Source organism: Glossina fuscipes, unplaced genomic scaffold (genome assembly GCF_014805625.2).
Source record: "Glossina fuscipes isolate IAEA_lab_2018 unplaced genomic scaffold, Yale_Gfus_2 112, whole genome shotgun sequence".
Lineage (NCBI taxonomy): Eukaryota > Metazoa > Arthropoda > Insecta > Diptera > Glossinidae > Glossina > Glossina fuscipes.
Genome location: NW_023998455.1, coordinates 9,545,974 through 9,573,102, shown reverse-complemented (window position 1 = coordinate 9,573,102; position 27,129 = coordinate 9,545,974). Strand labels below are relative to the sequence as shown.

The following is a 27,129-nucleotide window of genomic DNA, read 5'->3' as shown; positions in this document are numbered from 1 at the left end:
ACCTTAACTATTGCTGATCGCCATTATGCCAGGTGGTCGTTAACGTCAATTCGTCATAATGTCACTGCAAACTAGTTCTACGTTAAGAAAATAAGGCTCTACACGACGTAGTCATTTCGTTTCGCTTTCATTGAGATGAATGGACTTTTTTGGAGCTACATTGAGCTTCAAATGAAGCCGAAAGACGAAGAAACAAAAGTAATAATTGCTTAAAGACAAATTTTTTCAAACTGTTTGAATATTATATCCTAAACAGTAAATCTATTTAAAAGCCTCCAAGCCCATGTACTGTAGATTAAGAGAACCGTCCATCTATACTAGAGGGGACAACTTCATGAGTTGTAGTAAAAAATATTTTTACATACTCTTTTGCAATTTTTCGATGGGAGCATTTTTAGTGTATTTTTATATGTTTGTACATAACCAACTCCAACAGACGTCCTAAGGCTCTTTAGCGCTATAAATATTGTGAGTTAAACATTTCCTGGGAAGTACAGTCCAGGAAAAAAGTTGATGGTAGCCACTGTGTTTTTATAGGTGCGTTGGATTATATCCTACCAAGAGATAAGACCATTGCCATTGAACAGCCTAAAATAAGGCGTTTTTAATCATCTTTTTAGGACACAACTTAAGGTAATAGACTTATTAATATGAGTATGTTCAAGTATTAAAAATAAGTATTTCTGAAATATATTAAAAAATTATGACAACGAACTCATTCCGCCGAGGCATTACCAGTTTAAAGTGCTCTACGGCATGAAAAGTAGTTGGTTTAAATTTGAATGAAAAAAAGCATATAATCTACATGCCTGTGACTAGTAAAACGCGACAGACTTTTTGATACCTTGATTTCTGTGCAACTGGTTAGTATTTGAATGAAGAATCTCACTTTTTTAACAAAGCAAGGACACGCCTTTATTAATAAAAAATATTGGAATTGAATTATCGAGAATATTCTTTATGACTCACTAGAGGATGTTATTTTAAAGAAAGCGTAGAACCTTCCGGCAAAAAATGAAAATTGTTTGAGTTATACTACGTGTCGTTTACAAAAATCGTTTTTATGAAAAAAAAACACGTGTAACCATAACTACCCTATAGTTATGTTGTAACTATGTTGTTTTAACTGTTTAAAATTTGTTCTCATCCATAATGGTCCTTCTCTATCATTCTTAGTTATTTAAGAGATCGTTTAAGCCAATAAAAAAAAAAAGATTTCTTGAAAAATTTACAATGGTCGCACTCCTTAAGTGATGATGATCTCAGAAGAATATATGACCCTTGTTAATTTCGTTACAATGAAATCCAAAGTTAATATAGTTTTAGTAATTTTGTGACCGCATCAACATCAATCTCTACATATTCCTAAATATATTTATAAAAAGCTAAGATGATTTTTCTTATTTAATTATTAATTTTTGATTTGACAAGTAAACTTACAATATCTTGTTCTAGTGCAAACACATAGTGGTTGAAAAATTTGTGAAGCTTCTCGTTGGCGTAATTAATGCAGAATTGCTCAAAAGAATTTTGAGTAAAATTTTCAAACCCGAATATATCTAATACACCCAAAAAACGATTTCCTTCTTGAGCTGGGTTTGTGCAATTGTTAATTTTTGATACCAACCAAGCGAATGTTTTAGAATACAAAGCTTTTGCCATAGCGTGACGGTTTTCGCGCGCCTGAAAATAGATAAAAATGTTGTAAAAAAAGAAACGCAAATTTAGGCAACTAGGTAGGTGTTAGGTTAGATAAACTTAATAAATTGCTTCTACTGAACGACGACGCTTAGCAAAACAGAAACAAAATATGGACCCCAACGATTTTTTTGTCCAAAAATGCCGATATTTGAGTGGTGTAATAATTTATATAAATCTTTTAATGAATTATTTAATGTAATCTACTACTACCATATTAAACACCCCTTTTCTCAGAGCTGAAAATTTTTTTCAAACAAGTAATCCTCGCTGGTTATACAAACGTTAACACACTTTCTACCCAACAACTCATTTTATTTTAAGATCTTTAAAAACAATAGAAGCTAATGCCTCTCTATAAAAGTAAAAAAAATTCTTCAGTTAAAGTACTAGATATATAAACCAAAAAAAATTATCTTCACTATTAACTGCTCGAAATAAAATTATGACTCCATATTTTTTACATTAATTACATAGAATGCCAATTTCACAGACTAACTTTACAATTCATGTTTCTGCTGCTCTCGTTGGCACCGCAAAATGTACATCTTTACACATATTGGTTTCTTTGGCAAAACCGCGATAAATCTTTCGAAGTTGTTTGCGTTATCAGCTTAACCACAGTCCGTAGATGAAGAATTGTTTTAAGGAAAAAAAGGAACGAAGGAGAAATAATTTTCGAAGATTATGCTGGCCTTAGAATAACTGTGTGCTTGCCAAGTTTTTTCATTAACATAAGATCCAAAAATTTTTCTTCACTACTTGGCCGCTTGCAGATATTATACCATGCAGACGTTATGTAGCATACAGGTTATATGTAATACGTGCATACATATGCGACGTACATAAAGACACACCGCTTTTAATACATTATACGATTTAGCGTCATTCTTCGAATCAATTTAAATCCGTCTATTCGTTTGTTCCTCATGTATGAACATTCTTAGGAAAAAGGCTCTCATAAGCCAAAAGATATCTAATTTTGCGTTAGTCTGTAGTGAAAGTTGGTCAACCTGAGATGCTTTTGCTATGTTAAATGTGGGTAAGTATGCCTTCGACGGTATCTCTATATATAGGTCGAATTACATAACTTTTCTACAGTAGATATTGATTTAATGCCGTCGTTAATACTAAATCCGCCATCTATATAATATAATATGTAATATTAATATACAATACTAAGCACCACTATTCGTAATTTATATATTGCAAATTAAATTGTTATCCCTTTGCGATGAGATCGTCACACAGTCCCACCAGCTACGAAGTGCTAAGTTTGCTATGATCGTTGCGTATAACCTTAATTAACTAAATTTCGCCGCTTGTAACAGTCAGCTTAGCTAAACAACTAAGGAAACCTTCGACTGCGATTTGAATTTAGGTGTGCAAGGCATTTGACAACCGCGAAACGCACTACAATGTATTAAAAAAAAAAAACATTTTTTTTAGCTAGCGCTGCTAGCAAACATTCCTTTCAGAGTGTATAAACTGAAATATAATTGAAATGTAGCAAAGTTGACTCAATAATTTCGACATAAATAGCGGCACAAACCAGCTTGGAAAAATTGTTTTTTATGTACCTCTTGTAACTTGAGCGGTATCTCGGTTATATTTCCGCGGACATTAATTTGTCGATGCTGCAATACTTGGGTTATATCGACAAATTTCAAACCTAAAAGTTCCGATATTAGTTCACAAATTTTGAAATCCTCGTCTAGAAATTCACAACGCTCTCCGTCGATATCTGCAAACTCTAAATTTCCCAGCCATAAAATGGCACTTAGCACTTTAAATACGCCATCGATAGATTGTTGCGGAATTTGCAAAACGGTAAAAGCCATTGTTAATGCTTCGAATTTTTTTGCTTCATTTTCGGTATCCTTCTTCATGCCTCCCGATGCATTAAGATATCGATAGATATGAGTTGGCTTAAGATGTAACTCTTTCGCCATTTCGGGGTTTTTTTGACCATGGGCAACAAGTTGATATAAGACATGATAATTTCTTTCACCCGGGCTTTGAAACGTTATGCGTGATTGTTCCAATAGATAGTCTTGAATCACGCATCCGCTAATGCAGTGCTTAGAATCGAAACACACCTGCATAAATTTTCCGAACCGAGAACTGTTGTCGTTTCTTGTTGTTTTGGCATTTCCTGAAAAGGTATTACAAATTTCTTGTAGTAGGAAATAACACGAATAAATAAATTTAGAAAATTAAATTAAAGTTAAGGTCGCTTCTAAGTTACACAATAAATTATTGATATTTTTAACATATTCTCTATGCTCTACTCGCAGAGCCATTAGAAACATATATTTTGAAATTCAAACCAATCTTAGACCCTAAAAGCTTCCAAAAAAGCTTAAGATGAAAGCTAATATATTATTTTCCACAGCATATGCAATTTGTTTATTACAAAACATATTAGAAGTAAGCGCAGTAACAAGCGAAGCAAGAAAATCATTCATTGTAAATACCTTCTAATTCATTTTTAGATCATTTTTAAATGTCTTCCTGGAAATTATGTACAGAGAAAATTTAACGACATGACTATTAATGACAAGTAAGTCGATCGTTTGCCGGCCCTTTTCGCCTTATATTAATATCGACGCCGAGTTTGAGCAAGGAGCGTAGAGACGCGAAACTGATTAATATACCGTTAACTAGACCTCGCTACCTCCTGATAATATACATTAACTCATACCACTTAGTTTTCAAATCATTGGCACGCAATTATAACGCTTTGTGGCGAGAATGACACCTACCACGATTGTAATTGGCCGCGTTGTTTTAAGAAAATACAACAACACGATAAAATAAAAGCCATTTTCTCATAAATGCAAATATATTTTTCTCTTTTAAATTTTTGTTAACACGCACCAATAAAATTATTCTTGTTTTCACGATTTAGACTTTTTTGCGGTGTGTCAATATTGCCACCAAATTTCAAAGGTCATTTAAACCAAACTGAGGACTAAAGCAAAGTTGTTTCTTCACTAAAAGAGAGAAAATCAACTGCTAGCATATAGCTGTTTAAAATGAGGCGAAGCAGCGATGAGGGAATATAAAGCGTATTTATAAGTAAGGGATATAATGCAGCGAAGAAATTTCTCTTGTCTTTAGTCGCAAGTCATTTGAAGCATATTTTTTATCATTCGAGGGACAATATATTACGTTTGCTCAAAAGAATTCCAGGCATTCACTAAATTCATAACAAAAGTGAGCTGCATGGCGTTGACGCGGAAAGCGTCTTATGTAGTTTTTACAATAATTTTATTTTTTTCTTCTATTTGGCGAAAATAAACCCAACACACAACGCATTTTTGTGATAGCTCACTGAAAACTTCAATCATTTCAATACGAATTGTTGTCATTTGTAGTTTCATAGGAACGCAGTGAATTATTAGTTATATTTCAATTAGTCATCTAAGTCTCCTAATTTACTTCATCCATTTGCAGCCTCGAAAATGTTCCGATCATGTTTTGTATTCCACTACAGAGTCCTAATTTTTTAGATCGCTTTAAACGCCATATTTTCCCATATATAAATTCGTTTGTAATGTCTTTTTGAAGTTTATTTTAATAAAATTTCCTCGTAATCAAGGCTAAATAGCTAAACTTAATTTTTCAGAAGTTTTGGTTAATGGTCTATTGTTGTATTAAAGCAATTTCAACTACAGCCGTCTTTAATTTAACATTGAAAAAGAGTTTTTCTTCCCAGGGAACAAGTAACAACGATTAATGGCAGCAGAAATCTCGTCAATGTATTTAAAAATAGAACAGCAGCAATAACAAACGGCAGAAAATATTTGATAATCAGACTCGAAAACCAACCAAAGCTAGCCGTCTATTCTATGGTTATGACTGCTGTTTTCAAAGCCCAGTACAAAAGTTTAAAAACAAGTGTTCGACCTAAATGCAAAATGTAGGTACGTACTAAATATAACTAATTTTCATTTCATAATTTATTTCATCAGCAAATATAAATTTCATGGTCGCCAAATACTTTAAGAAATTTCAGTGAAAATACTATTTAAAGAAATATGAAAAATTGTTGATATATAATTAAGAGACTCTTGAAATAAATAAGCGACAGACCATGTAAAATAACTCGCCCTTTAAATAGAAAATTGGAAACAATATGCCCCGTATGTATGCATACAAAAATAAAATTAAACTTTGGTTTTCTTTGTACATATATATTTATAGGTATACCATAGCGCATATTCACTCAAAAATACCGGAAAACTACGTACCTTTGTTTTATAAACGGTTGATAGAGTATAATTTAAGAGAATACTTAACCATACAAATAAAGATAATGAAAAAGCAAACAGTGAAATAGGCGCTACTATTGTTATTGATAACAAAAACACCAAAGTTCTGTCATTTATTTGCCCCTCATATTACAAAACCTTCCATTTGGTTCATGAATATATGCATTCCATTAGATTGTTTAGCACGCGGCTTTGAAGACTGCATGTGAATTTGTCTACTTACTTCTAAGGTCGTACACGAAATCGGACCTGACTTTGGGGTTTGAAGAAAAAATGTTAAGACTTTACATAAATTGCCGACATTTTCTAAATATAACGACTTTCAGTGTTTTAGCTAACAAATTAATATGCAAAGTATGTAGCTTAATGGTCGAATTCCGCTGAGTTCACATTTACCATTTATTAACTTTATATTTTTTCAAACATTTTTTCATAACAAACAGTCAGAAAATTCAAATACCTCGATTTCTTATTGTAGAAAAATATACATAATAAGATCTCAACAACTGATAAAAATACCAAAAACTGCAAAGTTTATTTCAAACAAATAAAAGAAATAATTGTAAAAACGGGACTGGAAGATCTTGTTATCTATACGTACCAAATGCTTCTAAAATTGTATTCGCTTCCAAAATTTGTTGTTGAATCCACGTTGAAACTTCAGATGTTACTGCGCATAAATACTGAAGTATAAACTTTGTGGTTTCTGTTTTTCCAGCCCCAGATTCTCCCGAAATAACGCAGGACTGAAAAATTTTATTACAGTTTTATATTCTTTATACTTTCCTTTTGATGCACATAAAGTTTTATATCATAAAACCATAGAGAATTGATAACTTCATTAAAAGATTCATAATGACGCTCGCAATACTCTGCCCCAAAGAGCTTTATTGGTTACGTAGGCAAACATAATCGATGATAAATAAAACAAGCTTTGATAGGGATATCTAGCAGCAAAGAAGTTATACATTTCCCTTTCATAAAGGGTTCTGTCTAAGTAGCAAAGTACTAAACAACCAACCATCCATATGGCTTTTGCGAGAATGTCCATTATCAGAAAAAGCAAAAAATTCTGCAAACACCAAGAAGTTTGTCAAGAATTCAAACTAATTTTCAACGCAATATAAGATATTTGAAGGATATCCAACAACATATAAATAAATCTTCCTCTACGACAAAATCCAAAAAAATTGCAAATGTAGAGCAGCGAATAGAGGATATAACCTATATGGCATTAAAGTTGCAAATAAATGTAATATGTGGTATGTTTTTAATGGGTTGGTTTTGCTCGATTTACCACAACAAATATTTTTTATTACGTATTCCTTTTGCTTTTTTTATATTCATCGCTGTAAGATGGGGTATACTCATTCTATGTTTTTTCCATAATGTATTTAACACCCAAAAGGAAGCTTCAGGGACCCTACAAATTATATATTTCCTTGATCAGCGTGAAATTCTGAACTGATTTAGCCATATCTGTCTGTAGGGTTTATATTTGTTTTTGGCATTCTCCTGTTCACAAAAATAAAGATATCGACTTCAAATTTGGTAGAAGCAACGCAAGATGTTGCACGCAGATTGGTATTGAAAATGGTCCAAATTTTTTAGATCAGAAGCTCGCAGTGAAGTGTAAACTGAACAGAACGCCGTCTTTTTTAACAAAAACTTCAGGGTTTTTGCTCGTTACTCGGAAATTATTACGGATAGAACTTTTCCACTTTTACTTTACGAAGCGCTTTACCCTTTACGTGTAAAAATGAAAAAAACCGGCTATGCCCACACAAAGTTACAAGTGATTAAATTTTTTTATCTTATAAATCTGCTTATTTGTCATAAGGCAAATAAGACAGAATATTTAAAACTATTTTGTACGTTCCTCAAATAAAGATATATTATTTGCATACAAATGGGTTAATTCTAAAATGAACATCGTAGACACCGCGATTCGGTGGATTAATTTTTCTTAATAATGCCAGCAATATGGGTATCAAATAAAAGAACTTGGAGAGTAGAATGCGAAAATGCAAGACTTGGTCCCGCCGAATATAACTTTCTTACTTGTTTTTTTTATTAAATGTACGCTACAAAGTGGATACGTATTGTAGATTGCTTTGTTTTAGTATTGGCAGCATATTTCTGTATTCTCAAAGTAGTGTAAGGAAAGCAACGGAAAAGAAACTTTATCCGCTGAAGGCGGGAAATTGCACCATATACCATTTTGGGTACAAAGTTTGTCAAGTTTTTGCAGGATAGGTAACAATCAGGAAGATACCTTTATAACAACGACCGAATTAGCGTCATTTTTGGAATCGATTTAAGTTTGCGCGTTAACGTTAGGTTGCTTAATCTTATCTTTAACTTCAAAGTCAAGGTTCTTGAGTCATTTTGAAGACAATTTGGTGCATTGATGTGTTTTAATTCTAAGAGGAAAGCATTTATTAAAACTAAACGCCAGTTTACATATATGATCGCATCGATTTAGGGATTGCATGCGCACTTATGTGCAATCAGGGCTGCGAAGTGTAGAGATTAGATCAGTTTGAGTTACAACCGAGCATATAAGTGAAAATGATGGCCGTAATTGACGAGTAGAACGGGTAAGGTAAGATGTCAATTGCATCCGAAAGAATTTCTAAATCAGAATTATTATTAATATGTAATTCTCGCCACATTTCAGCTGCTTTGAAGAAGCTGCTCTTGGTGCTATAAACCCATTTTTTTTTAAAATCCTAATCATTATTTGCAAAAGATGAATATTTGCGAGTGTGATTTAACAAATGAAACGCGAAAAATTATACGAAGCTACAAAAGCGAATAAGCAAGAATAAGTCAGCTATTCGAGTTGACGGGGTGGGTTAGCGATAATATGGCATGATCATATTAAAAGTCTGGTGTGACAGAAATCAGCAGATAAGAGAACATTTCATTGAAAAGAAAACCGTGTTGCTTTCATTTTATAAATTTTTTGACAGAGACATTCTAGAAAGTTTTGACTTTTAATCTAAAGAGATTATTTCATTAAAAAAAAAAATCCATTCTCACCTGATTAACGTTGTCGTCAATTATATTGCTATAAGAAGCTTCAGCCAAAGCAAATATATGTGGATCCAAAGTTCCGAGTTTTCGTCCTCGATATTTAAAGACATAATTCTACGATTAGACATTATTATTGTCGGATGAGACCGTTATTTTTGTTGCAAATTACCTTATTAAAAATACTTAAACATTTGTACGGGTTCACTGCAACTAGAATAGAACCTGTATAAGTCTGTTAAGAAGTAATTTAGGAACACCATGTTACGTAAAGAGGAAACATCATTTCTTTAGTGCTTCAATTCCGACATTGGATTTATATATTTCACATTAAAATGAGGATTGCTTGTTTCCCGCTTGGACTTGCGCGGCGACTTTTTCAAATTTAAACGAAAAAAAGGAACAAATTATTTACTACAGATACACAAAGCTGGCGGAATACGTAGAATATTTTGATTGGTTTTTATCGCTTTAAAATTAGTTTATAGGCAATCTTCTGCATACTTTACTACAAAACGTTATTTTAAAGTAATTGTAAGAAATTCGAACGAAAAGCATAAATATTACGGACTCAAGATTTGATCTGATAATATTTTAAGATTATTATATGGAGATTAAATTATCGTTCAGATTTTCAAATTGAAGTATAGGCCCTTTTAACGTGTGGATCAGGCACCAGAGTTCAATAAAGACGCTGTGCTTTATTTATGGAAAGTTCCTTGTGCATATCAAATCGTAGTTTCGGATCCTCATGTTGTTAAGTTCTATTCCTTTATATACGGAGCATATCGTATGCCACCGGCTCTCTCGCAAATGAAACAAAATAACATTCGGCATCTGACCAAACGATCAGCTCCCCAAATTAATCTGGCCGCAACTCTCTGAGCATGTCCAGAGAAATATAAAAATTGCATTTGAAGACTAACTCCTACAACTGTATACGTATGTAACTATATCTTAATGTGGAAAGAAGACAAAGACAAGCTTAGAGGACCACAATTCAACCTCAAGAAAATAATTTACGTATTGGAAAGGAATCTATTCTTTTCGTTCCTTTCAAAACAAATAACAAATCTCAGAAACCAATTCTGTTTGCCACCAAAAAAACACAAACGAAAAACCCAGTTACATTCAAGGAAAGCAAGTGAAAAATTAAGAGGAAAATTTGTTTAAAACCATACAAAAAATTTTAGAAATATTAGTTTCTTCTTCTGCTCAAAGGCTCAGACACTCACATACACATGTACCACAACTAAATGTTTAGTTCTATTCTCTTTTTGGGATAAAATCTATTAAAATTATCTTCATTGTAGTGATTCGTTTTTGAATTTTGTTATACCGCGTCCTGGTCTTGGTTATTTCGGAATAGTTAAGTTTCATTGCTCTTCTTTTTCGCTCTCATCCTTTACTGCTCCCATTTTGTGATTAATAATGGTTAAGAATGGATAACAATGGTTAAGAATGAGATTTGATGAAATTTTTTTCACCACTTTTCTTATGTATTGAAAGCAGTTCTTGCCTTCTCCATTCTCCACACATTTTTTTATAAACGGTGCAAAGGAAAAAACCAGCTAACGGCTTCTGTTATCCCTATTCAATACAAAGGTCTCGTCAAGAGCTTATTGTTTTAGTAAAAGAAAATAAGGAACAACAACGTAGTAGTTATACGGTTCCGTAATGCTTTTTTTGGTAAAAGAGCCGGAACAGGAATATCAGGCAAAGGTAAATAACGTACTTCGCACTTCGGCTTCCCATATGAAAGGAAAGAAACAGTTTTGCCTAGAACATCGTGCAGGTGGTGTAATATAACTTTCCAGAACATTTATTGCGCTACCTCCTCAGACTTTTCTAAGGAAGTATACAACTACCATGAATTATTTTCTGTACATTCTACAGCTGTTTCTCCTTTCGAATGTAATTACCATGGCTTATTTTCTATACGATATGATTCATTTCAGTTTCTCCTTTCGAATTCAACTACCAGTGCCGATAAGTAAGATTAGATAGCTACATTCTAAGTTTTCAGGAGCGCTCTTTCTCTTACCCGCCTTTTCATTAGAAATGAGACAAACTTTAGGATATGCTACTCTATTTTCAAATCTTGGAATCAAAGAATCTCCATGCCTAATCTTTTCTTGTTCTTCTTCTGCTGCGAGTCAGCAAATCTATAACAGACGATGTACTGAGTTGAATAAAAAATTTCAGGTTGCTATCTTTTTTCTTACTACTCCGGCAAATCGCTAGAAATAGGGGACCAATAGGATGTCCCTTAGTGGATATATGCCGTTTGGGCATCTTGAAAACTTGATCACGTAGGCAATTAAAAGTCTTTTCAAACTTTATAGCCATCTTTTTCTTTTTTTTTTTGAAGGTAGAAAATTAAAAAGAATCAAAATGACGTACTCGGTAACCGTATACGCAGATAACCAATTGACAGCAGTGGTTCAATTTTTAATGGGGATGTCAACATCAATTTCAACTTTGTTCCTAGTAAAACGCAGCATTTCAAAATGTACTGGAAAAGTTAAGTTAAAGTTATGCAGACATTTTCGAAACAGTTCAAAAAAGGATACGTATATAATATCATTTTCATATCGCAAATTTAAATTATTATTTATTCCAGCCTCATCGATTTCCGGAATGTCAGTCATATCATCAACTCCCACTCTTAGACTATCCATAGTTCTGAAATGAAATATATTAAGTAAAAAGACGCTTTGTATAAAAACAAGTAAATTATTTCAAATCTAATATAATAGTAATAGCATTTTTGTTAATTCTACATAGAATTGGATCAATTTTTTGTATCCAGGAACAATTCTACATAAAACTTGAGTTCTGCACAACTTACGTAGAATTTGCAAATGATGTCAATATTTAACAAAACCCTATGTTTTTATAAAAGAGTAGTGGGTTGAAATGGAAATTTATGGAAGATAGAAAAATGTCGTCGAAAGATAAGTAGGCCATGGTAAAGAAAAACCTGCCTGACTGAAAATATGCTTGTAGATTATATGTTGACTAAGAAAATTGCAGGATCTAATGCCGTATATTTACTATTATCAGTACATAAGATTTAAAGATTGTGTCAAAGGCTGCAAGAAAAAAAGATTTATTTCAGCTGTTATAGTAATCACAAGGTGGGGAATATTATAAGGAACCAATTGCCACGTGCGTGAATGTCTTAATATAAATCACATAAAAGTGAGCAAATCTTACCCTGCATGCAGCGGACTAATTCATTTGAAATAAAACCGCGACTGAGTCCTACCAATTACTTCAACAACCTTGTGATCAAGCTCCATCGCAACATACGTGTGATTGAAAGTCTCGAATTTTAAAAGTGATGATATCAATATTACAAATAACGAACGAAAAAAGCACGTGAAAAGGTACGCAAATGCAAAACTTCAAGAATTATTGTCTGAAGACCGCATACAAATTTATCTACAGTTTTAGAGTAATTAAAGTGTGGTCTCCTATCAATCTCGAGACTTTAGAAACTTTTAGAAGGTTAGCAGATGGATATCGCATGGATTGAACGCGAGACCGATAAAAAATTTTTAAAGATATTTTGAAAACTCTCGATATTACAATGACGAACATTTCTCTCTGTCTGTTTTCGCCAACGCATACATTTTTTGATATTTGAATAAACGCTTACCAAAACCGTGGTGCAACTAAATTGTTGCGTATAAATTGATAAAAACCGTGGTGCAACTAAATTGTTGGGTATAAATTGATAAAAACCACAATTGTTGTTGCTCTCTTGGAGAGTCTTTAGGCAACGGCGCTGTCCACATTTTATCGATCGATATAAACGTGCATATAAACGCATTACAATAGAATGAAAAATAAATTAATGTTGAGAGTTCTAACCGCAAATATCCAAGGACGGACGTAGCGTTAACTTCAATATAGACCGTGTGTTTAGCAGAAAGATAATGGAGGTGGATAAGGCTCTATATTGGGACCATTCCGTCTATGGCCTGCAGAAAGGATCCAGTTTCATGTTGCCACAACGATAACATACTTATATGGCGACGGCGTTCACCGAAAAAAAGAACAAAGCTTGTTTGTTAAAAAACACTCATTATTACGAGTTACGCGTTACCGCTTCTCAAGCTTTTAGATGGAAATTTATGTCTTAAAAAAAAGCTTCAATAAAATCATTCAACTTTGTTTCATCCATTTGTATGTACAAAAGCTGCAACTTGTTCTATGAATCTAAACAAAAGCTGCAACTCGTTCTATGAATCTAAACAAATGCTTATAAAATTTCGATGACGTCTATCTCTCTCCCCCTACGTCGATTTGTGGACGATTTGTAAGTAAGTAAATGAGTGAACTTCGAATTTCGTTACTTTAGAGAGTGAGTAAATACCCGCATAGCTCTGTTGTTATTCTTATATATTTTGTACATCGTTGTATTTCTATAGAGGAATCAAAGAGTAAAAGAAGTAGTTAATTTTGCTTGTTGAATATGATGCATATGTTTATTATTATTTGGTTCTGCGAAGTTTTGGATTTCATTACTCTCTTCTTCAACATTAAAACTTTAAAATCAAGTTGGACCAAATCGAAGGACGTTATTATAACGCTCGCTTGTCATGACGTCAATATGGTGGATGAAAAAATCGGACAAGTTAACATTATCCCTGAGTTGGATTTCCAACTTAACTCCCTTTTGGGCGTTGACGATCACGTTACGTCGCGATAATGTGTATTCATAATGTTCTAAGAAATTACTGTTCAGGTCATCGCACGTTCCTACTTTAACTTAATTGAAATTGTTTAAACACTTTTGAAGTCTTTTTGCGCTACAATAGTATGGCAACAGCGTATGTAGCAAACTAGAGTAGAGATTGTTGTCAACAAACGCGTCAGATACCTTTTCAACAAACGAATGTAGGCCAGTATATCTCAGTTATCGTTAAGGATTTTGAAATTTGATCTTCCATTATATCTTCACACCGAAGAAGTAATGCATACTCGTAAGCTTAATTGTACTTGTACTGCGAGTAGTTTATACGTGTAGATGCAGCTTGAAAACATTTAGACGTATGATAATTTTTATATATACTTTATATAATAACTATTATTTCTTGTTAATGCTGGAGAGATATGAAACTAGTTATTATTCCATACCAAGGCAATTGTCAGCCCGAATATGTGCAAATTTCCAAATAGGATTTGTAATAATATGAATTAGCAATTATATTTTGATTTTTCGTTGTATGATTCACTAAAGCTTTCCTTATTTGCACTTTGTTAAGTACTGGCACAATCATTTTGTTGCTATTAAACTGTTGGCGAAGAATAATCTCCAGTCTTTGTAATACAAGGAGTAAATTGTGAAAATGAAATTATTTTTCGGATCTTGAAGACCATCTTATCTCAAAAAAATTCCTTTTCCCTGTCTTCTTCTAACAAACAACACTGCTCCAATGCGTGCAATATGTACGTAAAAAATAAATGGATTTGCACAGAACATGCATCATAATGCCACATAATGTGTTAATTTCGAGATGTTCGAAGGAGCTAAAAACTCTATGCAATTTCACTTTTACATTGCAACATTCCAAATTCATGGGATGTGAAACATACGGAAAATCTATTCCGCACCACTATCAATATATTTCCCTTTTTAATTGTCTTTGCAAAACACTGCGAAGTAAGTCTACAAGGTGTGGTTATCCGCTCCGAAAATAATTTCTGTGTTTTAGTGCATTAGATTTGTTAATTCAATTATAAAATTAAACAAACAAGATGTAGAATACAAGGTGTAGAATAAAAAAAATGCAACTAATGGGTCAAACATGCGCCGAGAATTCAATTTCTGGCCGTAAACCCTATAAACACACAAATACTTAAATGCTTAAAGGATATGCAGTATGGGTGTGTTATCGCATAAAAGAAAATCGAAGTGATACTTTCTTTAAAATAAGCTTACACTTGTAATTTGACCGAGATTTATATGTTAAAATTACTTTTCTTTATAAAGAATTCTTTTCACATTTACATCTATATATATTTTTAGTGACACCTCTGTAAAGGAGGATAATTTTTATCTCAAAAACTTCACTTTTCAAATCAAAACGCAAAAACTTGCTAGAACTAAGGTTGTGTTTGCCAGAACAATTTGTTTTTGTCTACAAAATATTAATAAATGTTTATTTATAACAATACAATTTTAAACACAGACCGAACCGCAAGGATGTTTGATATAGTTTAATGTGTTTTCAACATGTGTGTGACGATGGCAACTTGAATTTACATAATTTCAACATTATTCATTTCATTCCCTGCAGTATTCTTTGCAGCATATGTGTCTTATTGCTCACAAGCCCTTTTTGCTTCTAGGTCCTGTGAAATAGAGCATAATTTTTAAGAACACTGATCAATCATTAATTCAAATTAATTTTAAATTTAAGCGATTCCTCAATCCATAGAAAAGAAATATTTTTATTACCTCTTGGTTATTTGGCCACCTAGTTGAAACTTTGCACAGTATTTTTGCAAAATTTGTGTTTATGGTAGCCTTAGTAGGCATTAGTGTGTGTCTAATTACCATTTATTTTTCTACAGTTACATTACAATTGCAGTTGCAAGCGTTTCTTTGTTTGCAACATTTACTTTTAATTTTAATTTGGTTCAGCTACCTTCTGCTTCTAATTTGTTGTTTTTTTTTTATAAGATGTACGAAATTGAACTAAGAAAATAACTTTATCGTTTGTAATATATATATATATTATAATTGATATTTTTACATGTTATCGTTGAACAAGAGATTAAGAACCACAAACCAGAATAATTCATACAAAAGCGAATTATTATATTTTTATAGTAACGATTTGAAAGAGTAGTGACAACAGCAACAATTACAATAACAGCTGTAGTAATGATATTAACAGTTATATATGCAAGATACTGCTTTGCAACAACAATATACGCACGGTGCTACTTTTACATTAACAAAGTACATATGGTATGGATAATATGGAATGTAATCCTGATATGAATGCTATGGAATGCAAGAAGAAATTTGACGTAGCAAAATGAATCGTAAACATAAAAGAATCATTGGAAGAACTGAAGGCACACACTTTGAAGTCACCCTGGAAAAAACTGTGGCCTGCTCTGACTGCGAAAAATGACGAAGAATCTGCACAAGTTCAAACTTTGACTGTAAACATAGCCGAAATCGCGAATGGAATAGGACGAGATGAGTTTGAACAGATAGAATCAAGTGACATTCAGGAATTGCTTGAATCACAAGTTGAAGATTTGACTGAACCCGACTTGCAGGAAATGTTAAATTCACAGCCCACTGAAGAAGAGGCTTCAACAAGCACTGAAAACGTGACATTTAATTTGGAAAATCTTAGGGAAGGTTTAAGAATGGCAAATGAGCTTTGCGATTTCTTTATGAACATTGACCCGTCTATGGAAAGAAGTCTTGTTTTGAGAGGCAAATTTCTAATGCGACCGCTGCGTGTCAGTCTGATTTGAAGGAGCCTTTAAAAACTGCCAAGCAAGAGAAAACTACAAAATTCTTCAAACCACTACCCAAGCCTTAAGATAATTTATCAAAATGTTCAAAAGCTTAATTAAATTGATTTTTTTTATATATTTCATTTTTTTCTTATTTTGTCACCTAGTAACGTATCCCCTATAATCCCATGTAAATTAACTTTCCGTATTCACGATTTCTGTATTCGCGTAATATTTATGGAATAGTGAGGATAAGAACGCTTATTCTCAGATGTAAGCAATTTTTAAACAAATTACTGAGAATAAGAACGCTTATTCTCAGATTGAGAGCTTTCACTGTACTATTTATATATTGAAATCATTAAAACCATTCGGAATGCATTGGTCTCAAACTTAGGAACTGTATTGAAAATACTAAACTTTTCGACAATAAGATGGAAAGAATCCAATTAGGTAAAATATAGTATACAAAAATCTATCTATACAAAATAGTACATTGTATTTTTTCCATTGAAGCAGACATTTTATGGTTACTACTGCATATCAACATAAGCAGTTTTCTACTACGTATCTCATTGTTCTATTGTGAATGCACAACTTTAATAATGAAAAATTGCAAAAAAAAAAAAAAAAGATAATAATTAAATGAAAAGAACGTACTTAGCTTTGCAAAAATTTCCGATTTTTTCACTTGCTTACTGATCTAGTTGCTGTCAAGCAAGTAAAAGAAGTAAAGAAGAGTATTTAAAATCCCATGTCGAATTCAATTCATGGTGATGTCTCGGCGGCAACGAGCGTAACATACTGAAAAAATCTGTTGAAATTATTACCAAATTTACTTATTAAGAATTATATAAAGCTAAAAGCACAATCAAAAGTAACTAAACCCATTCCTTTCTTCTCGCATAAAATACACATAACTATATAGTCATATATATATACATCCCCAATAAATATACATGTGTCTCACAAGTATGTGCAAAATTAATATCACCGGATGCATTTCTCATATGCTTAATTTACACGCTTTCCAGTAAATATATGGGGCTTTTTCATCATTTTTATTATAGGATTCGAATTTTCATCAAATATATTCCAAATTATTAAAAGATAAAAGTATCAACAATATTTTCACTTACGATATATAGTGAAAATATTACAAGCTGACATTGCATCAAAGAAATATTTTTGAGACTTTAATCCAAAATATTGCAAACATAACCACAACCTGAATGACTTGAGGAGGGTGGAATAGCCGAAAATAAACTTATGAGGGAATTAAAGCGTCAATTATTGATTATTGACAACTTCTTACTAATAGAAGTGAAGCAAATTGTTGTATAACAGAATACGTCTTTACATTTAACATGCATTGGTATTAATAACAAAGGGCAAATCACACTCCGCTTTTGTTACTTATGTATACAATACTTTCCTTTTACGCTATAATACGGTAAGTAATATTTGCCAAGAAAGTGAAATGTCTTTATAGAGTACAAGACAAAACCTTTACCTTCGTTTGATTACTTTTTATTGTCACTCCACTTTATTCCCCAATCGAGTCGTTTTGTCAAGCAAAATAAATTCTTTACATATTAACTTAATTTAAGATAAAAGCATAATGCACATCATTTATTCGTATATAGTAATCCATAAGCTGGCCGAGCTTTAGGACAACCTGGACTTCCCAATCGCTTAATCGAATCTTTTTTTTTTGTTGATTATTTGGAATAAATATAAAATGAACTTTGCAAAAGCTAAGAATTATCTACCCGCATAGCTCTGTTGCTGTTCATATATATTGTGTACATTGTTGTATTTCTATAGAGGAATCAAAGAGTGAAAAGAATAGTTAATTTTGCTTGTTGAATTTGACGAATATGTTTATTATTAATATATATTTTAAATACAATTTATCTTTATAATTGGCTTTGAATGTATTTTCCTAAAATTGTTTGCTTTGATTTTTCAATTTTTTTTGTGCCTTTTGAATATATTTTAGCGATATAGATATAATAAATAATAAAAGTAAATACAATGAACACGACACTGTGTTTACATTTACATTGCTGGCATTGCATTTCATTGTCCGTATGGAATGAAAAAGAATTGTATTGTTGCCAGACTTACTTTTAATTGCCCAGTGACGCTATTTTAGCAAATATGCACATCCGGCTACTTCGGCGGCACAACGAGTCGCAGTGTAATTGGTTAGCTACAAGCCAATCGAAATTGTGCGCGTGTTACATATTCAGGGAAGCAAGAGTGCATTGGTAGTAGAAGTTTGCTTTTTAACTAGAATACGGTTTTCATAATTTTTTATTCAGTCAATTAGAGAAGTTAAAGCGGTGATTAATGTTATTTTAAGAGGCTCAAATAAACAATGTTTCCTTATATATTTTGCACAAAAATGTTCCAATTTTCTGCGCTACATCTCTGTTTGCTGATCGGTGCATCATTTGGAAGCGTATATTTCGAAGACAATTTTGTCGATGGTTGGTAAAGTCATTACCATATATTTTTTAATGATAACACTCATGTATTTTTTAGATTCATGGAAGGATGACTGGATCTACAGCAACCACCCAGGAAAGGAGTTCGGAAAGTTCTTTCTAAGTGCAGGCAAATTCTACAACGACGAAAAATTAGATAAAGGTAAACCGGTTTAACGAAAATAATGCTAGCGGTCTTTTTAAAGCGATAAAAGAAGTATATCTGGCAAATTTTTGAACAGACAATAACGTCAATTAAGTTAAATTAAATTCCCACAGAATATTTCCAAAGTTCGATGCAATATATTTCAAAAATTAAACGCGGCAAATTGATATTAATATTGCCAATAATAAAATAGCGATTGCTAGGGGAAACAATACCGGCCTTGCCGTAAAATATATTGTGGGCACTTCTTCCTGAGCTAACCGATACTTATGCAAATGAGATCCCGATAAGAGTGCATTAATCCCATATGAGTGTGCTTTTAATATTTAATATTATTCAATGCCACTAATGCTTACACTTCTCTGGAAACATTACGCCAAGATTTTCCTCAATGACGTAAAAGACTGCTCTCTATGGCAGACTATTTCTATAATTGGGGGAAATGAATCCCTGTTCTTTTAAGAAAATAATCTAAAGAGAGATGACCAGCAATATTTTCTTTCGGAATTTTACATTTTGCACGCATTAAAGGCCCTTTGAAAGTCAAGCCACTTAGTAATTTAAGTAAAATGCTCTATGTTTTGCAATTTTTCTTTGCAAATTGTTTAAATAACATCTCACACATTCATATCTGAAACGGTTCTTTAGATATTGTTATCGCATTGTAGCATTTACCGGCGGATTGATAATGCACTTATATTCCTAGAAAGCAAGAACATGTCCATTTTTGGGCAATTTTTCGCTAAAATGTGGTGCAAATGTCGTATAGGACCATATGAAAACTCCCAATCAATCAGCAACCGCATATTTAAAAAAACGTTTTAAAACAATGCGTTTATTTGAATGATTTCTTTCGTCTCTTTACAGGGCTTCAGACGTCTCAAGATGCCCGATTTTACGCGATATCAAAGAAATTTGGTTCATTTAGTAACCAAGACAAGCCGTTGGTTGTACAATTTTCTGTTAAACATGAACAAAACATTGATTGCGGTGGAGGATATGTGAAATTGTTTGACTGCACGTTAGATCAATCAGACATGCATGGGGAGTCTCCCTATGAAATTATGTTTGGCCCAGACATCTGTGGTCCAGGCACAAAAAAAGTACATGCAATATTTAGTTACAAAGGAAAAAATCATTTAATAAAGAAGGACATCAGATGTAAAGATGACGTCTACACGCATTTCTATACTCTGATCGTGAAACCAGACAATACGTACGAGGTGTTAATTGATAATGAGAAGGTGGAGTCGGGTAATTTGGAAGACGACTGGGACTTCTTACCACCTAAAAAAATAAAAGATCCTGCCGCCAAAAAGCCGGATAATTGGGATGATAAGGTAGGTATATGGTGAAAAATGATTAGACAAATGAATATTTAAAGCATTTCGTCCTATATTAGCCAACTATTGCTGACCCTGATGACAAAAAGCCTGAGGACTGGGATAAGCCTGAACATATTCCTGATCCGGATGCTACAAAACCGGAAGATTGGGACGATGAAATGGACGGAGAATGGGAACCTCCCATGGTCGATAATCCCGAGTTTAAAGGCGAATGGCAACCCAGGCAACTGGACAATCCTAACTACAAAGGCCCGTGGGAACATCCTGAAATTGAGAACCCCGAATATACTCCGGATGATAAGTTATATTTGCGCAAAGAAATTTGCACAATTGGGTTTGACTTGTGGCAAGTTAAATCTGGAACAATTTTCGATAATATACTTATTACGGATGACATTGAATTAGCGTCAAAAATTGCGTCAAATGTGAAAAACACCCAAACTGGAGAAAAAAGTATGAAGGAAGCGCAAGATGAAGAGCAAAGAAAGAAAGATGAAGAAGAATCGAAGAAAGGACTCGATCAAGAAGATGAAGGCAAAGATGATTTATTAGAATCGGATTCATCAAAGGAACATGATGAACTCTAAACAAAAATTTTTTGTAAACAATTTTTTTATCCGTACAATTTTAAATAAAAAGAAAAGTGAGTAGACAAATAAAAAGAAATGTCCAAATTAAAAAAAGTATTAATAAATAAAAGAAATACTTACGTAAAAGAGAAATTGTCAACAGTAACCATTCACCTTTGCAGGGAGATATCTTATGTTCTTACAAGTTGGACAGCAATGACATAGGTAGATAGGTAGGTATTAGGATTAGTTATCTTATCCAGAAATTTTTTAAGAAACTGGTGCACTTCATTTGTAAGCTTCTTCCTTTTTATTATCTTCCCTTCGTGGTTTGTAACACAGTAGCTACAGAATTCGTTATGATTTTTAAAAATTTGGTAAGCAGTAAGCCTAAAAACATTTTGCTAACCAATTGATATCGTATATTAAGAATAAGGTAGGTCGGTGGGGAAAACAAGGAAAAAGGGGTGCCTTACGAGGGCAAAAGGATTTATCCAGCGCAGCATCCCGATTTTTAGTCGTTATTTACACGTCAAAATGCGCTGCACTTCCAAACTTAGCAGCTTTGAATTTGAAAACAAGTGATGTTTTGTTTGTGAAATCTCACAAACATAATGCGTAATGCGTCAAGTGCTAGTTTGGACAAGTCTTTTAGACAAATGACGTTACTTATTAACAGGTAAAGATATGCTATTCGGTTTGCTGTCTGGATGAGATTGGGAAAAGAAGAAGTACTTACTGCAACTCGCCAGGTGGGTATAAAACGAAGGAAAAAAACTCGAAGCGTAATCAAAGTCATAGAGAAGGAAAACCATAAAAGAAACCAGTTTGTTTCGAGCACGGGTGGTAACGCGAAGTAACAGCTACATGTAAAATGCATCTAGTGAAATGATTAGGGAATTAACGGGAAAGAAAAAGGTAGTCGACAGGAGCATGATAAGATATATGATCAGAACCCATTTCGATTATGAATAGGGATCATGAGATAGGGTAAAGTCACTGGCAGTTTTGATGCTTCTCGAAATTAAAATTAAGATTTAAGCCACCGACGAAGTGAATCCTTATCATGAGAATAATAAATAGGGCTTTTTATTAGAAGATAAAATGTTATTGTAGGTCAAAGCAAAGCAGAAACAGAACAACAAATTTTTACATGCATATTTAGACATAGCACAAATGAAATTGTAGGAATGATATCCATGTGCTCTTTTAGGCACAGATTGTAGTTTCTTTGACACAAAATTCATAAGTTAAGAACTGCTCTAATTGTCTTTTCGTATTTCTTAATCTAAGGTCGACAATTTGACATCTCTTGATAACGAAAGTTTTATTAAGTGATGCGTTACCAAATTTTGTAATTAGAGTTACAATGGACGCCATACATAGTGGATGGTTTAGTGAAATACAAAATGATTTGTGGCCTGGTCAGAGTTTCTCTTTAAAAGTCAAAAAAATCCTTCATGAAGAAAAGTCTAAATTTCAAAAAATAAAGATATTGGACACGTAAGAAGTTATTAATATTTGAATACATGTACTCACATATTTAAAGTCCGCATAATCTTAATAAAGAAATTCTTATCCGCTTTAAAATGTACGTACGTGGAATTGACAATGAAGTTTACTTTAAATGATTTCTTCTGCTGTTCGAGGTTTTGACTTGTAGTTTAAAACTATTGCGCTAATTAGCACATCTTTCGAAGTATTTTGCACAACTCTTGTATAAGTTGCAAATTTCAATTAAGTTGTATTTACTTCCAATAACCGAATGTGGCAGTAATAAGAAATCTTTTTTGAAAAAGAGAGTTAATTACTTAATCATAAATGAATTAAATGTTACAAAAGAAAATAAAAGTAAGCAACAATAATTAAATAAAAGGGAATTGCTAAGTTGCAATAGTCGAAATGGTAAATTGCGCTTTTCGTTATTGTGTACATTATTATTATTATACATTTATTGACGTTAATTTGCAATGCGAAAGGTTCACCGCTGCACTATAAAATAGAGCTAAACTTTCACAAATTACTAACAACGTGCCTAAGCTTTCTCAATTCCTTAATAATCGTTAAAAGATAGAATGACTCGTATTTTATCTATACACCACGTTGATTTTTTGCTGTTGCGGAAATCCTTAGTGTTCATAAGAAGCGGTGTTTTAAAAACTCGACTTTATTTTAGTGCAAAATATTAAATAAGTTTAACTGAAAATATAACCAGATTATTTTCATTACTTTTATTCCAGCGAATCTTATGGGCGTTGCTTAATATTGGATGGAATAATTCAGTGCACCACTAGAGACGAATTCGCTTATCAAGAAATGATTGCATTCCTTCCCTTATGTTGTCATCCCAACCCAAAAAAAGTTTTGATTGTTGGCGGTGGAGATGGTGGTGTGTCAAGAGAAGTTGTGAAACATCCTCTTGTCGAAGAAGTTTACCAGGTGGAAATCGACGATCGCGTCATTGAACTATCCAAAAAATATTTACCTACGATGGCATGTGGCTTTAATGATAAGAAATTAAATCTTGTGGTTGGCGATGGCTTTGAATATATGCGAACCAATCAGCGAAAATTTGACGTTATAATAACAGACAGTTCCGATCCTATTGGTCCGGCAATAAGCTTATTTCAAGAAGATTACTACAAATTAATGAAAAACTCTTTACGTGAAGGAGGTATAATTTGCTCGCAAGGTGGGAGTTTCTGGTTGGACTATACTTACATCAAGAAGCAAATGTTAAATTGTAGTATTCATTTTCCACGAGTTGCTTATGCTGTTACTTCCGTTCCATCTTACCCTTGCGGACAAATCGGTTTTGTCATTGGGTGCTTAGATAAATCATCAGACTTTAAGGATCCGGTTACAAAGTTTAGTTCTTCAGAAATAGATGCAATGAACTTGAAATACTATAGCTCTAAGATACATTCTTCAGCATTTACCTTACCTAGATGGATTGAGAAAAACTTTTATGAAAACGAGAACCCTATATAACGTACGCAAATTTAAAAAATGTGGGCTGAAAGACTTCAATAATCAATTTTGTAGTTAATGGTATATTTAAAAATTCTAACATCAAAAGTGTTTTTGCGGAAATATAGTATTGAAAACGTTAATTAGATCACTTTTTAATGAAGCTAAAAATTTATTTGGCAACAAACGTTTGTAGAAATTTGTGGTAACCATAAATATATAATTCATAAAGTTGTTAATTAATGAACAACTAGATCGACTGGTTGATGCAAACTGTTGTCATTGATTTGCTGTTATTTCCATAAAGTCTCAGAGCGTTATTTGGCTGGCATATACTAACATTTTTTGGAGCAACGCAGCTGCTTGCGACACATTGTTAGTTGTTGATAATAAAGTTGAAATGAGGATTATGAATTCATTCAGAATTAATTGCACGTTTAATGACTAAGGAATTTGTATTTACTAAATTCAAATCCCGGTTGGTTTATCGTGTCAGAGGTGCTTAATGATGCAAAGTTTGAGCTTTATGCATGTGATACAAAAAAAACTAAAGATAAGCGAAATCGCTTTGTGGTTATTTTTTAGGAAACAACCATTTTGTTCGAAACCGAACATACATTGAACGTCCCCTACTTTTGAGAATTTTGAAATTTAATATGAAAACAATCATGGAAAAATTTTGCATACAAGAAAGCAAGCAAATGATGGAAAATCTTGGTAAATATATATTGTACCATTTTCCACAATAAATGGCTTTTATTGTTAATTCTTACTTAACTGACTACATTGTGGCACCGATAATTCCTAAGATAACCTAATCCAAATTCGGTAAATAAATTGGTTATTTTTCTTTTAATAAACGGGATACTGTACAGTAAGTTGAACTATAATCAACATTTTTCAAAGCTACTCGCTTACGTCGTTACTGTATTTTCTGCCAATCCTCATTCTAAGCTTTACACAAGCTGCATTGGCAGTCAAATTGTTTTGCAAACCAACTATCGGAGAGAAAGATGAAATCTGATAAATTGAGCCGATATTTATTACACGATTTGCTGGCAGATCCTGTCGCACTTGCTTTGCTTTTTTCATGGCAAGGTAAAGTCGCATTAGTCAAATTTGTTGAAAGATAAAGGAAAGTCTTAGCATATTTCTGTTGCGACTTTATTTCTGTATGTAAATATACGTACACAAATTTGTTATATTGGCATTTATTAACGTTTCCTGTGCATATGTAGACGGTTCTTGCGTTTCCAAGCAGCACGTCGAGACCCACCAATTGTTTGCGAGTATCTGTATCCTTTTCCTATACCTCGAGAACTTTTGCCTGCTGATGTAAGGCCTCGAAGTTCCCTATGCTTGTGCACGTGTCTGCAAATCCAATTTATTTTTGGATCTCGACGTATAGCACTATGGTGGGTGTCAACCAAGATAACTTCGAAGTATTTATATGAAGCATCCTGTGCTACCCAATAAGAGTTGAGTACGCGCAAACCTCCCAGTCGGCGCCCCACGCGTTCCTAGAACATAAAAAAGGAGTTTAATACACCTCATTGGATGTAATATATTTATGCATAATGCTTCTTTCAGACATCTAAGGAAGGATATTGGTCAACATATACATCTTTGCTAATAGGTTTTAACATCAAGTTTTCAATATTCTCAATTTGCTACATATATGTGTACATACCTCCGCGATTGACTGTAGCCCTCTATATGGTTTTAATTTATTAACACCATGGCTTTTCGGTTTACCATAAGTACATCCTTTGGGAACGGGACGTTTACGACCTCCTCGGCGCACTCTAATTCTATATATAATAAAACCTTGTTTAGCTTTGTATCCTAGACGACGGGCTTTATCCGGGCGTGTAGGTCGTGGAGACCGATGTAATTTTGTGAGCTGCCGGTACTGCCAAACACGTATTCGAAGCAAATATCGCATAGCATCGCTCTGCTTTTTCCTATACAATTCTTGCATATAGCGATAGGCACCCATATTTATCGAATGACAGCAATAGACCTAGCAACAAATTTCAATATGTTATTCACATTTTTTTTATAAATAACGTGTCACATCATAAGTCTATGCGTTTTGTTGAGAGCCAACGGGCGACATAAGTTGAATCTTCTAAAAATACATGACAAATATAATTATGTCACGAAAGCATACGAGCTCTTAAGGTAATAAAAATTAATTCAGCACTTCCTAAACAACACCTTATCCTTACGGACGTATATCAGAATGGTGCAAGGCCAGTATTTTCATCATAATTTTCCTTCCTTTCCTATACACAAAATATATGAACTGCGCACAGAAGTACGTCTACCTACCACGAAAGTCTGCTACAGAAAGAAAGGGATATTGTGAAGTTAGTTGCGAGAATGGTTTGACATAAGGGAGGTGTTGCCACATAGCTACTTAGTATCGTAAAAATTTTTATATAAGGGTCTTTTAGTCAAATGAATATCGTAGAAGAACCTGTAAAATTACCATGAAAAATGAAGATTTATGATGGACATTGCTTATTGCTTTTGAATTGTAAACATTAGCTTTCGTTGGCATGGTTGCACATGCGTCTCTTATAAATTTGATTTGTGACTATTAAAGTTCTCAGTGATGGTAGATAATAAAGCTGACTGTCTTGATAAAATCGAGTACATATATTACACTAACTGAAAATGTTACGAACGAAAGGAAAGATTTAGCATATCTTAACAATACATTAGTGGATGTAAACGGTGTTAGTGTGGTTATGACAGGTTTGTGGTATCTGTGTGGTTATCTAATATCCTCCACAAACCTCTCATAACCACACTAATACCTTCCACGTTTACGTACATGCACATACAGGCATTTATACGTCAACATTTCAATATACCACTGGAATTCGTGCTGAATGAAAAAATGCTAAGATTAACCCGTACATTTATTATTATACGTTGTACATTTAAATCGATTTATTGCAAATTGATAAGGTGGAAAGTGATAATAAAGCGAACAAGACAAGTTGTAAATTGAAAAGAATTTTCTAAATCGTTAATAGATTATATTATTTATTTATATTATTTTAATTATAT

The 27,129-nt window shown here is 33.1% G+C and overlaps 4 protein-coding genes across 8 annotated transcripts in view; 2 read left to right on the top strand and 2 right to left on the bottom strand.

The window, feature by feature from the left end:
* Positions 1–11,696, bottom strand: part of LOC119639104 (unconventional myosin heavy chain 6-like) — a 37,876-nt gene extending 26,180 nt beyond the window's left edge. The window contains 6 exon segments of the mRNA XM_038036302.1: positions 1,441–1,683; positions 3,279–3,853; positions 6,577–6,721; positions 9,021–9,128; positions 9,184–9,246; positions 11,585–11,696. Of these exon segments, the coding sequence (XP_037892230.1) occupies positions 1,441–1,683; positions 3,279–3,853; positions 6,577–6,721; positions 9,021–9,128; positions 9,184–9,246; positions 11,585–11,692 (1,242 nt within the window). The 5' untranslated portion in view covers positions 11,693–11,696.
* A 7,094-nt stretch (positions 11,697–18,790) lies between these two features.
* On the top strand, positions 18,791–21,147 carry LOC119639103 (calreticulin). Its single transcript, XM_038036301.1, has 4 exons — positions 18,791–19,000; positions 19,056–19,160; positions 20,031–20,503; positions 20,566–21,147. Exons 1-4 carry the CDS (start codon positions 18,889–18,891, stop codon positions 21,094–21,096), a joined length of 1,221 nt encoding a protein of 406 aa, XP_037892229.1. The 5' UTR covers positions 18,791–18,888; the 3' UTR covers positions 21,097–21,147.
* A 1,273-nt stretch (positions 21,148–22,420) lies between these two features.
* LOC119639503 (spermidine synthase) lies at positions 22,421–24,346 on the top strand. 3 transcript variants are annotated; one of them, XM_038036914.1, is made up of 2 exons: positions 22,421–22,581; positions 23,319–24,346. In XM_038036914.1, exons 1-2 carry the CDS (start codon positions 22,448–22,450, stop codon positions 24,067–24,069), a joined length of 885 nt encoding a protein of 294 aa, XP_037892842.1. In that variant the 5' UTR covers positions 22,421–22,447; the 3' UTR covers positions 24,070–24,346. The 3 variants fall into 3 exon arrangements, with proteins under 3 accessions (XP_037892842.1, XP_037892843.1, XP_037892844.1); XM_038036915.1 differs by lacking the exon at positions 22,421–22,581 and adding an exon at positions 22,938–22,983 and having other exon boundaries at positions 23,319–24,342; XM_038036916.1 differs by lacking the exon at positions 22,421–22,581 and adding an exon at positions 23,037–23,057 and having other exon boundaries at positions 23,319–24,342.
* An 850-nt stretch (positions 24,347–25,196) lies between these two features.
* Positions 25,197–26,450, bottom strand: LOC119639504 (60S ribosomal protein L15). Of its 3 annotated transcripts, none has more exons than XM_038036919.1 (3): positions 26,383–26,450; positions 25,739–26,071; positions 25,197–25,568 (listed from the first exon to the last, which is right to left on the bottom strand). In XM_038036919.1, exons 2-3 carry the CDS (start codon positions 26,045–26,047, stop codon positions 25,263–25,265), a joined length of 615 nt encoding a protein of 204 aa, XP_037892847.1. In that variant the 5' UTR covers positions 26,048–26,071; positions 26,383–26,450; the 3' UTR covers positions 25,197–25,262. The 3 variants fall into 3 exon arrangements, with proteins under 3 accessions (XP_037892847.1, XP_037892846.1, XP_037892845.1); XM_038036918.1 differs by having other exon boundaries at positions 25,739–26,179; positions 26,383–26,409; XM_038036917.1 differs by lacking the exon at positions 26,383–26,450 and having other exon boundaries at positions 25,739–26,350.
* Positions 26,451–27,129: the final 679 nt, after the last annotated feature.